Source organism: Phyllobates terribilis, unplaced genomic scaffold, assembly GCF_046119375.1.
Source record: "Phyllobates terribilis strain yellow unplaced genomic scaffold, ASM4611937v1 Scaffold_9__5_contigs__length_417890890, whole genome shotgun sequence".
NCBI lineage: Eukaryota > Metazoa > Chordata > Amphibia > Anura > Dendrobatidae > Phyllobates > Phyllobates terribilis.
The window spans coordinates 192,465,110-192,478,866 of NW_027362769.1; the positions used below are offsets into that span (position 1 = coordinate 192,465,110).

Consider the following 13,757-nt stretch of genomic DNA (forward strand, 5'->3'; position numbering starts at 1 on the left):
TCAACCACCATCCCTGCCCCTGCCAGCCGACCTTCCGGAGGCCTTTTTCCCGTTGCCAAGGCCCTGCCGATGCCCGCAGGTGTTATTCCTGCAACCAGACTGGTCATCTCAGCGCCACTTGCCCAGAGAAGCAGAGGAAGAACCCCCCATCCAAGGCCCCAGGGCCTAATGCCTCAGTTCTTTTGGTGGGTGGGCCGGTTGGGAGGGCCTGTGAAAACTTTCAGTCTGTCAGGGTGGGGAACACTCTCACTGTAGGCCTCAAGGACACTGGGGCCGAACGAACCCTCATCCGACCTGAACTGGTGTCCCCTGAAGCGCTTATTCCAGGAAAGACCCTGACTGTCACTGGGATTGGGGGCGTCCGATGCCCCTTGCCCATGGCCCGGGTTTTTATTGATTGGGGTGCGGGGAGTGGGGTGAAGTAAGTGGGAGTATCCAAAAACCTACCTGCAAATGTTTTGTTGGGAACTGATTTGGGGAGGATGTTTGCTTATTATGTCCCTGACACCCCTCCCCGATCTGATACGGTTGGTAAGGTTAATGCTGATAATGTGAATGTCAATGCTTTACCTGATGATGATGATGATGATGATGATGATGATGATGATGATGTTGTTGTATTGGAAGGTGCAGGAGAACTCAGCCATGTCACTCTGCGGGGTGATGTTGCTGAGGATCCCCTAGCAGGAGCAAAGGTCAGTGCCAAGGGTAATGGGGAGAGGCACGAGGACCATGGCGCAGGTGGTGCTGTGCCAGTGACCAGTGTCACAACAGATGGTGACCTGGCTGATAGTCGCTGCCCCATACGTAGCACTGTGCCTGAGGTAATGGAGGATGATGGAGAAGTAGTTCTCATGGCCTCGCAGGCTAATGAGACGGGGTTATTCCCCGGGGAGATGGCCTATATAGCCGCTGTTACCCGCAGTCAGAGTGCCCAGAACGCAAGTAACGCCCTGCCTTCTGGACCCTCCTCGAACAGAGGAATAACTGAATCAGGTATGGACCCAGAGCCGGTCCCAGAGGGTCCTAGTGAGGACGTGGCCTTAACCTCACTTCTGGCTTCCACCAGCCAGGAGTTTCAGGCAGCTCTGCACTCAGATGCTAGCCTGGAGACGTTAAGGAGCCTCGCGGAGAAACCCACCTCCGAGTCGGATAAGGAGAGGGTATTCTGGGACCAAGGGAGGTTGTACCGGGAGACAGTTCCCTGTACACCCCAACAGGAGTGGCTGAGGGAAAGACAGCTGGTCGTCCCCTACCAATTCAGGGATGAGTTGTTGCGGATCGCCCATGAAATTCCACTCGCTGGACACTTGGGGGTCAGCAAAACCAAGGCCCGGCTGTCTCATCACTTTTATTGGCCCAAAATGAGGACTGATGTGGTGAACTACTGTCAATCCTGTACCACGTGTCAAAGAGTGGGAAAGTCAGGGCCGGCCCCCAAAGCCCCCCTGATCTCTTTGCCAGTGATAGAGGAGCCTTTCCAGAGGATTGCTGTGGACATTGTGGGACCACTGGCCATACCCAGCAGCTCTGGAAAACGATTCATCCTTACCGTGGTAGACTATGCTACCCGGTATCCGGAGGCAGTAGCCCTGTCCTCAATTAGGGCGGATAAGGTGGCGGACGCCCCCTTGGCCATCTTTTCGCGAGTAGGATTTCCCAGGGAGATGCTTACCGACCAGGGGACTCAGTTCATGTCACACTTAATGGAGGCCCTATGTAAGAAAATGCAGGTGCAGCATCTGGTATCGAGTGCGTATCACCCACAGACCAATGGTTTGTGTGAGCGATTCAACGGTACCCTCAAACAGATGTTAAAAATGCTGGTTGAAACCCAGGGTCGCGACTGGGAGCGTTACCTCCCACACCTGCTATTTGCTTACAGAGAGGTTCCACAGGCCTCGACGGGGTTCTCCCCCTTTGAGCTCCTGTATGGCAGGCATGTCCGAGGACCCCTTGGGTTGATAAGGGAATTCTGGGAAGAAGAGCCGAGCTCCCCAGGAGTGTCCATCGTGGAGTATGTCATGCGCTTCCGTGACAAGATGCAGACCTTGACGCAGTTGGTGCATAACAAGCCCAGGCTGACCAGAAGCATTGGTACGACCAGAACGCCCGAGAACGGACCTACCAGGTGGGTCAGAAGGTGTGGGTGCTGGTCCCCGTACCAAAGGACAAGCTTCAGGCGGCCTGGGAAGGCCCGTACGTCATTCACCAACAGCTCAACCCGGTCACCTACGTGATCACACTTGACCACGAGCGGGGTAGGCGGAAGGCGTTTCACGTTAATATGATGAAGGCTCATCAAGAACGTGGAACCTGCGTCCTACCGGTCTGCAACCTGCCCGAGGATGGGGAGGATGACCCCCTCTTGGACATGCTCGCCCAAGCGAAGGCCAGCGGGTCCCTAGAGGATGTAGAGCTAAGCGACTTGCTATCCGCAGACCAGAGGTCTCAGATGCAAGCAGTGCTGAAACCCTTCCAAGCAGTGTTCACCAACCTGCCTGGCAGGACTGAAGTGGCGGTCCATGAAGTGGACACCGGGAATCATGCCCCACTCCGGCGGACAGCCTATCGAATCTCCGACGAGGTGCAGCATGTCATGCGCCAGGAGGTCGAGGAGATGCTGCAGTTGGGGGTGATTAAGCGGTCCAAGAGCGCGTGGGCCTCACCTGTAGTCCTGGTGCCTAAGAAGGACCGGACCACCCGGTTCTGTGTGGACTACAGGGGGCTCAACGCTATCACCGCCTCTGACGCACAACCAATGCCACGCATTGAGGAGCTGCTGGAGCGGTTAGCCAGCGCGAGCTATCTCTCCATTATGGATTTGAGTCGGGGATATTGGCAGATTCCCTTGAGCCCCGGGGCCCAGGAGAAGTCCGCCTTTATCACCCCCTTCGGATTGTATGAATCCACGGTCATGCCCTTTGGCATGAAAAATGCCCCTGCCACGTTCCAGCGAATGGTCAACCACCTGCTCCAGGGACTGGAGAGGTACGCAGTGGCGTACCTGGATGACATTGCCATCTTCAGTCCCACCTGGGAGGATCACCTCGAGCATCTGCAGCAGGTGCTCGGGCGCATTCACCAGGCGGGTTTGACCATCAAGCCGGGAAAATGCCAGATGGGCATGAACGAGGTCCACTACCTGGGGCACCGGGTAGGTGGGGGTACTCTGAAGCCAGAGCCTGGGAAGGTGGACGCTATCGTGTCCTGGCCCACCCCCAGGACCAAGAAGCAGGTGCAGTCCTTCTTGGGCACCGCAGGGTACTATAGACGCTTTGTGCAGGACTATAGTAGCCTTGCGAAGCCCTTGACAGACCTCACCAGGAAGAGCCTACCCCATTCCGTCAAATGGACGGATGAATGCGAGGTGGCCTTTAGGGCTTTGAAGACTGCCCTGAGCAGCTCTCCTGTACTAAAGGCGGTCGACGGCACACGGCCACTCTTAGTACAGACCGACGCCAGTGAGTTTGGCCTCGGTGCTGTACTCAGCCAGGTCGACTCGGGAAACCAAGAACACCCCGTGTTGTACCTAAGCCGGAAACTGCTGCCGAGGGAAGTGGCCTATTCCACCATAGAGAAGGAGTGCCTGGCCATTGTATGGGCCCTCAACCGCTTACAGCCTTACTTGTACGGGCGCCCCTTCACTGTCGTGACTGACCACAACCCCCTGAGTTGGCTGCACACCATGTCAGGTGCCAACGGAAGGTTGTTACGCTGGAGCCTCACCCTCCAGCAGTACGACTTTACCGTTCAACACCGCAAGAGCAGCGAGCATGACAATGCCGATGGGTTGTCCCGGCGAGGGGAGCCTCCAGACATACGCTTGGAGGAGTACCAGAAGGTCCTACCTCCATAGCGCAGTCTAAAAGGGGGAGGTGTCAGGCAAAAGGTATTTTTGCCCGAGTTTTAAAAAATGAGAGATGTTTTTAAAAAAGAAAACCCCCCCACCCCCTATCCGTTTGTAAGAAGACATAGAGAACTGCAGTGCTGACCCCCACACTAAGAATTTTTATTAGCGTCGTAAACTCTCAGTGTAGCACAGCTTCTAGCTCAAACTAGATTATTCCCTCCAAAATTGCCACTGTTTAAAAGCTTGTACAGTTAATGTAGAATTTAAAAAACGCACATGACGGTTACTAATCCAGGGAACACATTTTTGGAATGTTCACATCTGCCTGGTTACAATGATATATTTTTCATAACTGAGATACCCCCAGAAATCGAGGAATTGGTTTCTTAGCTTCTGAGCATCATAGAGAGGTCCTGTTTAATATCCATCTGCATGAAAATTAGTGACGGCCAACATGATGTCTCCATCTTGGATGTGGGACCCCCCCACACCAAGATATGAAATCTGAAGGTTTCTATGTTCTATGCAGCTGGGCGGTTTCACAAAACCGAGCCCCCGTGTGAGGTAGACAAAATGGGCGGTTCCTAATAATTTGGCCCTGTTACTAAAAAGCAAATCGGCCATTTTCAGGTCATTCTTCTTAGGGACGTCGAACGCACGCACATCACGCGGCGTAAGAAGAATCACCTCTAATTTCCGGGGAGCCGTCCCCCCCACAGAATCTAAGTCCATCACCTTGTGAAGCAGGTTTTGCTATTACTTATCCCTTTTATTTTAATAACTGTTTATGCATATATGTAAATTGTCTCCTTTATAATATCTTGTATATATTTTGTAAACACTGCCCCCCTTTTGGGAGTAAATCATTAATTATTTACCAGTTTCTTTCTTCTTGTCCTATGTCGAGCAAACACGTTCCTCACTCGCTAATTCACGTTACCTACCAGGTACCCGATCCACCTGTTAAGCGATCGGTGGTGGCAGTATACCAGTATTTATGTGATATTGTGGTTTGAGGGTGGCTGGTCGGAGGTATATATACGTTCCTGGAAGGAACTGGTGGTATATATACGTCCTGTCACATCACGTGCCGCAATAGTCAACATAAATTAGAGCAGCTGCACCCGTGCTTATCCTCTGTCAATACCGTGTTTGACCAGCAGGATAAGGGGGCGCCAGAGAGCTGCAAGGTCTGACCCAAGAGTGGGTGTTGTTTTCATGACAGTGTACATGCCCCCCGTACGGTCACTGTCAGCTTCATGATAGCCCAATTATTATTATTCGCTGCCACCACTGGCCAGATTTGAAATATAATACAGGCCTGGCTGGACGCCTGAGTTTTGGCAGCATATATGGCTTCGGGGAGGGAATGATTACCAGACAAAAGAAACAGAACTATTAAATATTATATTTAATCCAAAAGGGAGGCAGTGTTATGAAAAATATACAAGATTTTACAAATGGACTTTTACAATACAGAATAGACAGTTACATAATATAAACAGGATTACAGAGAAACTTATGGTATAGTGTTCTCAGAGACCAATCAGTATAGCTGGAGGAGGGGCTCCCCGATTTGAGCGTTATCGAACTCGATCCATTGCTTATAGTATCTATACCCCCCTGGCAAAGAATGCTCAGCTATCCTCCGTGGACTCTTTTATGCCTAAGGGAAGATCTGCCCACACACCCACTGTGCTGACATCATGGGGCTGGACTCTAGCTTGCACATTTTATTTAAGATATCTGTTTTTTGGGATAACTTATCACTGGTTGATCCCAGAAGCCCAAAAGCCATACCATATTTTCTATTATGATTTTACCTTCATTTAGAGACCACACATGGCGTAGCTGCGATCTGTTACTCTGGTGCTCTTGATCTACAGCTCCCCGGAGGGGCTTACAGCTACAAAAAAATAAGCATCTTTTTCCCTGGCTGATCCTGCCACTAAAAATATGGGTCCCCTTATTATCAGAATTATGGAACTTGAGCTATTGCATATTTCGTATCAGTGCCGGGTGACCTGGGACCCTCTATTAAATTCCCTTTTTTGTCCTGGGAAGCAAGCTGCAACAGCTACGTGTAAATTGATCGCAAACCTGTGTCTAATCATCCCCTGCTTCTGCCAGGGAGAAAGACCCTCACATTTTAATTAGGTTGTAGCACTTCTTGGCTGGCATTTGTTTACAAGGCACTTCTCAGGCATGTGTTAATTGCATATGGACAGAAATCTCAGCTCTCCTCTTGTGACAAAGAGTGGATAAGGGAGGGGTGAGAGGGGCTTCAGAGGGAGAAAGAATATTTTCAAGATTCCTCAATATTTCCCTGACAGTTACTGTAAGTGATATCTGTATCTGATATGTAACCTCTTCTCATGTACAGCACCATGGAATCAATGGCGCTATATGAATAAATAATAATAAATTCTTATCACACTCTATACTTGTCCACCATCCTTACAAAGACACCCCTGGCAGCCATCTTGTCCATACACATGGAGGTGAGTTTAGAAGCATTTTTGAGTCAGGCCCTCCATCTTAGAGAAGGACTTGGATAAGAAGATGGTCCAGATGGTTTCATTTGTTGGATTCAATCAGCATTGACCGCTCTGCTCCTTTTTGGTGTTTGCCATTCGCTTTGTGATGGATAATTAACCCTTACTTCTGTGATAATTATTGTTTCAGCCATTTGGTCGGATTTTTTGAGCGTTTGTCATCTTCTCAGATTTCTTGCACCGTCTCATCTTTGGGAGAATTTTTTGCATGCTGCAAACAATCGGACGCGGTCGGAGTTCCTAGATGACGCCGTCTATTATCAGACAGAATCCAATGGCTTTATTGTATTTTTCTAATGCTTCTTCTCTGTAGTTTCATGCATCTCCCCTCCAGGGTCTGCTCTGCGTCTTTTGCCATCTGAGGATGCGTCAGACATGAGAGGGTTTGATGGTCGCTCACTGAACAATGCGCAGTTGGAGCGCGCTCGTTGGGGCGTATTTCGCCTTCCAGCACATATGTAGTGTGCGCGTCACTGGGTGATGTCATCAGAAAGTGACATCACTTCTTCTTTTTGAACTGCTGGAGCGCAGCTGCGTTTCGCTGTCTGCTGCGGCCATTCATCTGTTTATAGAGAGCAGCTCTCCTTTCTCTCTATGGAATCGATCAGTCCCCTGATGAACCCCGGGGCGGTGAAACGCGTCGTTGATATTACAATGGCCGTCCGTGGTGCAGGGGGTGAGTTATTGTTGCCCGGACTGGCCATAGCTGTCTGTGGATGAGATATGGCTCCTTCCATCGCACGTCGGTCGCTCCTGCACAGCTCAGCCGGTTGTGCTCATGTTTAGTGATTTTCTGTGTCCCACGTTTATTTCAGCAGAGATTTACCTATTTCTGTCTTTTCTATCTTACACGTTCTTGTCTGTGTGAACGGGGACATGATTTATTAAGGCGTTTTAGGGTTAGAGTACGCTGAGCGGGGTGTCATATTGTCACTCAGGATGCCAACCTCCGCGGCGAGACAGGGACAGTATAGGGACTTTTCAGGGACAGTATACAATCTCCCACCATGCCCCCCAAACCCTTATATAAGGCCAATATACTTTTCTATCCTGATCTTTTAAGTCAGCGCTTTTTAGTAAATTCCTAATAAAGATTAGATATTTTTAATGGGCCTTTTTCTTGGTTGTAATGTCACTGTTGTAACACGGTGGTCGTCGGGAGCCGCAGCACGGTGGCCTCGGGTCGTCGGTAGCCGTAGCACGGTGGCCTCGGTTCGTCGGGAGCCGCAGCACGGTGGCCTCGGGTCGTCGGGAGCCGCAGCATGGTGGCCTCGGGTCGTCGGTAGCCGTAGCACGGTGGCCTCGGGTCGTCGGGAGCCGCAGCACGGTGGCCTCGGGTAGTTGGGAGCCGCAGCACGGTGTTCTCGGGTCGTCAGGAGCCGCAGCACGGTGGCCTCGGGTCGTCGGCAGCCGCAGCACGGTGGCCTCGGGTCGTCGGGAGCCGCAGCACGGTGGCCTCGGGTCGTCGGGAGCCGCAGCACGGTGGCCTCGGGTCGTCGGAAGCCGCAGCACGGTGGCCTCGGGTCGTCGGGAGCCACAGCACGGTGGCCTCGGGTCGTCGGGAGCCGCAGCACGGTGGCCTCGGGTCGTCGGGAGCCGCAGCACGGTGGCCTCGGGTCGTCGGGAGCCGCAGCACGGTGGCCTCGGGTCGTCGGGAGCCGCAGCACGGTGTTCTTGGGTCGTCGGAAGCCGCAGCACGGTGGCCTCGGGTCGTCGGGAGCCACAGCACGGTGGCCTCGGGTCGTCGGGAGCCACAGCACGGTGGCCTCGGGTCGTCGGGAGCCGCAGCACGGTGGCCTCGGGTCGTCGGGAGCCGCAGCACGGTGGCCTCGGGTCGTCGGGAGCCGCAGCACGGTGTTCTCGGGTCGTCGGAAGCCGCAGCACGGTGGCCTCGGGTCGTCGGGAGCCGCAGCACAGTGGCCTCGGGTCGTCGGGAGCCGCAGCACGGTGGTCTCCTTAAGACTCCTTATAACCGCCCTCTGAGGGTGCGTCCTAAAGGTCATGACCATTTGTGGCATTTGCCTCCTGTTACACAATCACGCTGCGGTTTCTAACACTGCATTAGGGCGCAATGTCCTGGCCGTCCCAAGCACCCCGTCTATCAGCTGCTGCCATGCGAAGTGGCACTCCTCCTTTAACTCTATGCTGTCCAGCTCTTTCCCGGCCAATGAATGGACATCAGGTAGGAAACATCACATGGGGAATGTGCCACACTGTATGCCAGACACTGAGCGCAATACACAGCACATCATCCAATGCAGTGCAGCAATCTACATCCATCACTAGATGCACCAAGGAACTGTAGGTGGGACGCCGGCCCCGCTATGGCGTCCATGCTAATCTGGAAGTCTCTCACTGCCGTGGATCAGACCTTTATCGTACTCTATATGGCAATGTGAGATCTGCAGGTCTCCGCACACTACTTTATATACATTATAGCACCAGGTGCCTTGCATTAACCCTTTGTGATCCCTACAGATAAACTTCATTCTGTTTGTGAGAATTATCCGGATTTTGATGAAGAAGCTCCGGACGTCGGATGTTTGGGGAAACGACTTCAACCAGTACAAGTGAGTGTGTCCCTTCATGTTGGGTGCGAGGGGCCTGTGTCAGGGTTCAGTCCGATAAAAGTGGCACAAGTGCATCTATATATAGACTGAATATTTAACCCCTGCCTTGCATAGTGATGTCATCAGGGGGTGCAGCCAGTCCTGTAGCCTAAACCCCTCCCCTGCATAGTGATGTCATTGGGAGGTGCAGCCAGTCCTGTAGACTAAGCCCCTCCCCTGCATAGTGATGTCATCAGGTGGTGCAGCCAGTCCTGTAGACTAAGCCCCTCCCCTGCATAGTGATGTTATCAGGAGGTGCAGCCAGTCCTGTAGACTAAGCCCCTCCCCTGCATAGTGATGTCATCAGGTGGTGCAGCGAGTCCTGTAGACTAAGCCCTTGCCCTGCATAGTGATGTCATCGGGAAGCGCAGACAGTCCTGCAACCTAAACCCCTCCCCTGCATGGTGATGTCATCAGGAGGTGCAGCCAGTCCTGTAGACTAAGCCCTTCCCCTGCATGGTGATGTCATTGGGAAGCGCAGCCAGTCCTGTAACCTAAACCCCTCCCCTGCATAGTGATATCATCAGGAGGTGCAGCCAGTCCTGTAGACTAAGCCCCTCCCCTGCATAGTGATGTCATCGGGAAGCGCAGCCAGTCCTGTAACCTAAACCCCTCCCCTGCATAGTGATGTCATCAGGAGGTGCAGCCAGTCCTGTAGACTAAGCCTCTCCCCTGCATAGTGATGTCATCGGGAAGCGCAGCCAGTCCTGTAACCTAAACCCCTCCCCTGCATAGTGATGTCATCAGGAGGTGCAACCAGTCCTGTAGCCTAAACCCCTCCCCTGCATAGCGATGTCATCTGGAGGTGCAGCCAGTCCTGTAGACTAAGCCCCTCCCCTGCATAGTGATGTCATCTGGAGGTGCAGCCAGTCCTGTAGACTAAGCCCCTCCCCTGCATAGTGATGTCATCAGGAGGTGCAGCCAGTACTGTAGACTAAGCCACTCCCCTGCATAGTGATGTCATCGGGAGGTGCAGCCAGTCCTGTAGACTAAGCCCCTCCCTGCATAGTGATGTCATCGGGAGGTGCAGCCAGTCCTGTAGACTAAGCCCCTCCCATGCATAGTGATGTCATCAGGTGGTGCAGCCAGTCCTGTAGACTAAGCCCCTCCCCTGCATAGTGATATCATCAGGAGGTGCAGCCAGTCCTGTAGACTAAGCCCCTCCCCTGCATAGTGATGTCATCTGGAGATGCAGCCAGTCCTGTAGACTAAGCCCCTCCCCTGCATAGTGATGTCATCAGGTGGTGCAGCCAGTCCTATAGACTAAGCCCCTCCCATGCATAGTGATGTCATCAGGAGGTGCAGCCAGTCCTGTAGACTAAGCCCTTCCCCTGCATAGTGATGTCATCTGGAGGTGCAGCCAGTCCTGTAGACTAAGCCCCTCCCCTGCATAGTGATGTCATCAGGAGGTGCAGCCAGTCCTGTAGACTAAGCCCCTCCCCTGCATAGTGATGTCATCAGGAGGTGCAGCGAGTCCTGTAGACTAAGCCCTTGCCCTGCATAGTGATGTCATCGGGAAGCGCAGCCAGTCCTGCAACCTAAACCCCTCCCCTGCATGGTGATGTCATCTGGAGGTGCAGCCAGTCCTGTAGACTAAGCCCTTCCCCTGCATGGTGATGTCATTGGGAAGCACAGCCAGTCCTGTAACCTAAACCCCTCCCCTGCATAGTGATGTCATCAGGAGGTGCAGCCAGTCCTGTAGACTAAGCCCCTCCCCTGCATAGTGATGTCATCGGGAAGCGCAGCCAGTCCTGTAACCTAAACCCCTCCCCTGCATAGTGATGTCATCAGGAGGTGCAACCAGTCCTGTAGCCTAAACCCCTCCCCTGCATAGTGATGTAATCTGGAGGTGCAGCCAGTCCTGTAGACTAAGCCCCTCCCCTGCATAGTGATGTCATCTGGAGGTGCAGCCAGTCCTGTAGACTAAGCCCCTCCCCTGCATAGTGATGTCATCAGGAGGTGCAGCCAGTCCTGTAGACTAAGCCCCTCCCCTGCATAGTGATGTCATCGGGAGGTGCAGCCAGTCCTGTAGACTAAGCCCCTCCCTGCATAGTGATGTCATCGGGAGGTGCAGCCAGTCCTGTAGACTAAGCCCCTCCCATGCATAGTGATGTCATCAGGTGGTGCAGCCAGTCCTGTAGACTAAGCCCCTCCCCTGCATAGTGATATCATCAGGAGGTGCAGCCAGTCCTGTAGACTAAGCCCCTCCCCTGCATAGTGATGTCATCTGGAGATGCAGCCAGTCCTGTAGACTAAGCCCCTCCCCTGCATAGTGATGTCATCAGGTGGTGCAGCCAGTCCTATAGACTAAGCCCCTCCCATGCATAGTGATGTCATCAGGAGGTGCAGCCAGTCCTGTAGACTAAGCCCTTCCCCTGCATAGTGATGTCATCTGGAGGTGCAGCCAGTCCTGTAGACTAAGCCCCTCCCCTGCATAATGATGTCATCAGGAGGTAGAGCCAGTCCTGTAGACTAAGCCCCTTGTATAGTAATGTCATTGCTATGTATACTTGTGACTTTCACCCTCATGGCGGCCATATCTGTTGTCAGTTAACTGGCCCAATAGCAGATATGACTAATACTTGTATTTTGACTCTGGAGTTGATGGTTTCATTGTGAAGATCTGGTGGGGTGGGCCGCAGCATCGGGGGCCCTCGCAGCGCTCATGTGTTATGTGGTCTCTGCAGGAGATTGGCCCGATCTACGCTCCTTCTCATTCCGCTTTTTGGGGTCCATTACATCATATTTGCCTTCTTCCCGGAGGATGTGAGCAGCGGCACGGTGGAGATCCGCTTATCCTTTGAGCTGGCGCTCGGTTCTTTCCAGGTGATTGCAGCTGTTATACAGCACGATGGTCCCGTCTGTGTGCGGCGGGGACGCAGCGCTCGCTTTGCACATGTTGCGGCCATGGTGCTTCCCTTAATTTTATTCCTGCCGACCCTATAAAAGTAAATATTTTGTGGGGGCTTCTCTTAGCGGAAAACCCCATAAAATGTAACTTTTAATAATCAAGGCTAAAATTATTGTCTCAATGGAGACCCACAAAGTGCTGACCCCAGCAAACATGGACACACACAGCCAAAAACCCAGAGCACCAATCAGAAGGCGTCATAGTATATATGTATACATACAGAAGAAGAGCGGCCATCCAACCCTATATACTTACACCGGCCTATAGCTTCAGGCTTAGTTATAAGTCACCACTAAGACATGATCAGACACATAACATGATATGCTGTATGGACCGCCGTGTATGAGGTGAGAGTCAGGGATATAGACTGCTAAATACAGGTAAACCCAGTGCTTATATAGCCCCCCAATAGGTCTGAAAGCCCCTCAAACCATTCTGGGGTCCAAAGCCGGTATTAGCAAACCAGCAGGATATAGGAAACAGTATCACAAAGATGCAATAAGCAATATATAGATCCGCAGCTGGGGTATGCGAAGAGTTAACCAGAGGAGGTAAAGACACAGAAGCCAAGTGCTGATGACTCTCTGCTTCACTGACCTAGAAGACAATGAATGAGATCACTCATGTGCTGGAAGCTTCCCCAGCACGCTGCGCCACGCCTTACTGTTTAGTTTAGCTTCATCAGGAGAAAGTGGGACATGTCAGTCATAGATATCCTGCTGAAAGCCTCCCTGCTGAAAGCCTCCCTGCTGAAAGCCTCGCTGCTGATAGCCTCACAGATATCCTGCTGATAGCCCATCCTGCTGATAGCCTCGCTGCTGATAGCCTCGCTGCTGATAGCCTCGCAGATATCCTGCTGATAGCCCATCCTGCTGATAGCCTCCCTGCTGATAGCCTCCCTGCTGATAGCCTCACAGATATCCTGCTGATAGCCTCCCTGCTGATAGCCTCACAGATATCCTGCTGATAGCCTCCCTGCTGATAGCCTCACAGATATCCTGCTGAAAGCCTCCCTGCTGATAGCCTCGCTGCTGATAGCCTCGCTGCTGATAGCCTCGCAGATATCCTGCTGATAGCCTATCCTGCTGATAGCCTCCCTGCTGATAGCCTCCCTGCTGATAGCCTCACAGATATCCTGCTGATAGCCTCCCTGCTGATAGCCTCACAGATATCCTGCTGATAGCCTCCCTGCTGATAGCCTCACAGATATCCTGCTGATAGCCTATCCTGCTGATAGCCTCCCTGCTGATAGCCTCCCTGCTGATAGCCTCCCTGCTGATAGCCTCACAGATATCCTGCTGATAGCCTCTCTGCTGATAGCCTCCCTGCTGATAGCCTCGCTGCTGATAGCCTCACAGATATCCTGCTGATAGCCTCCCTGCTTATAGCCTCCCTGCTTATAGCCCATCCTGCTGATAGCCTCGCTGCTGATAGCCCATCCTGCTGATAGCTTATCCTGCTGATAGCCCATTTTGCTGATAGCCTCTCAGATATCCTGCAGATAGCCTCTCAGATATCCTGCTGATAGCCTCGCTGCTGATAGCCCATCCTGCTGATAGCCTCTCTGCTGATAGCCCATCCTGCTGATAGCCTCTCTGCTGATAGCCCATCCTGCTGATAGCCTCTCTGCTGATAGCCTCTCAGATAACCTACTGATAGCCTCTCTGCTGATAGCCCATCCTGCTGATAGCCTCTCTGCTGATAGCCCATCCTGCTGATAGCCTCTCTGCTGATAGCCCATCCTGCTGATAGCCTCGCTGCTGATAGCCCATCCTGCTGATAGCCTCTCTGCTGATAGCCCATCCTGCTGATAGCCTCTCTGCTGATAG

At 52.6% G+C, this 13,757-nt stretch overlaps 1 protein-coding gene across 1 annotated transcript in view; it reads left to right on the top strand.

The window, feature by feature from the left end:
• Window positions 1-13,757, top strand: part of SCTR (secretin receptor) — a 333,777-nt gene that overhangs the window by 283,289 nt on the left and 36,731 nt on the right. The window contains 2 exon segments of the mRNA XM_073646134.1: window positions 8,887-8,978; window positions 11,705-11,843. Coding sequence (XP_073502235.1) covers window positions 8,887-8,978; window positions 11,705-11,843 — 231 coding nt within the window.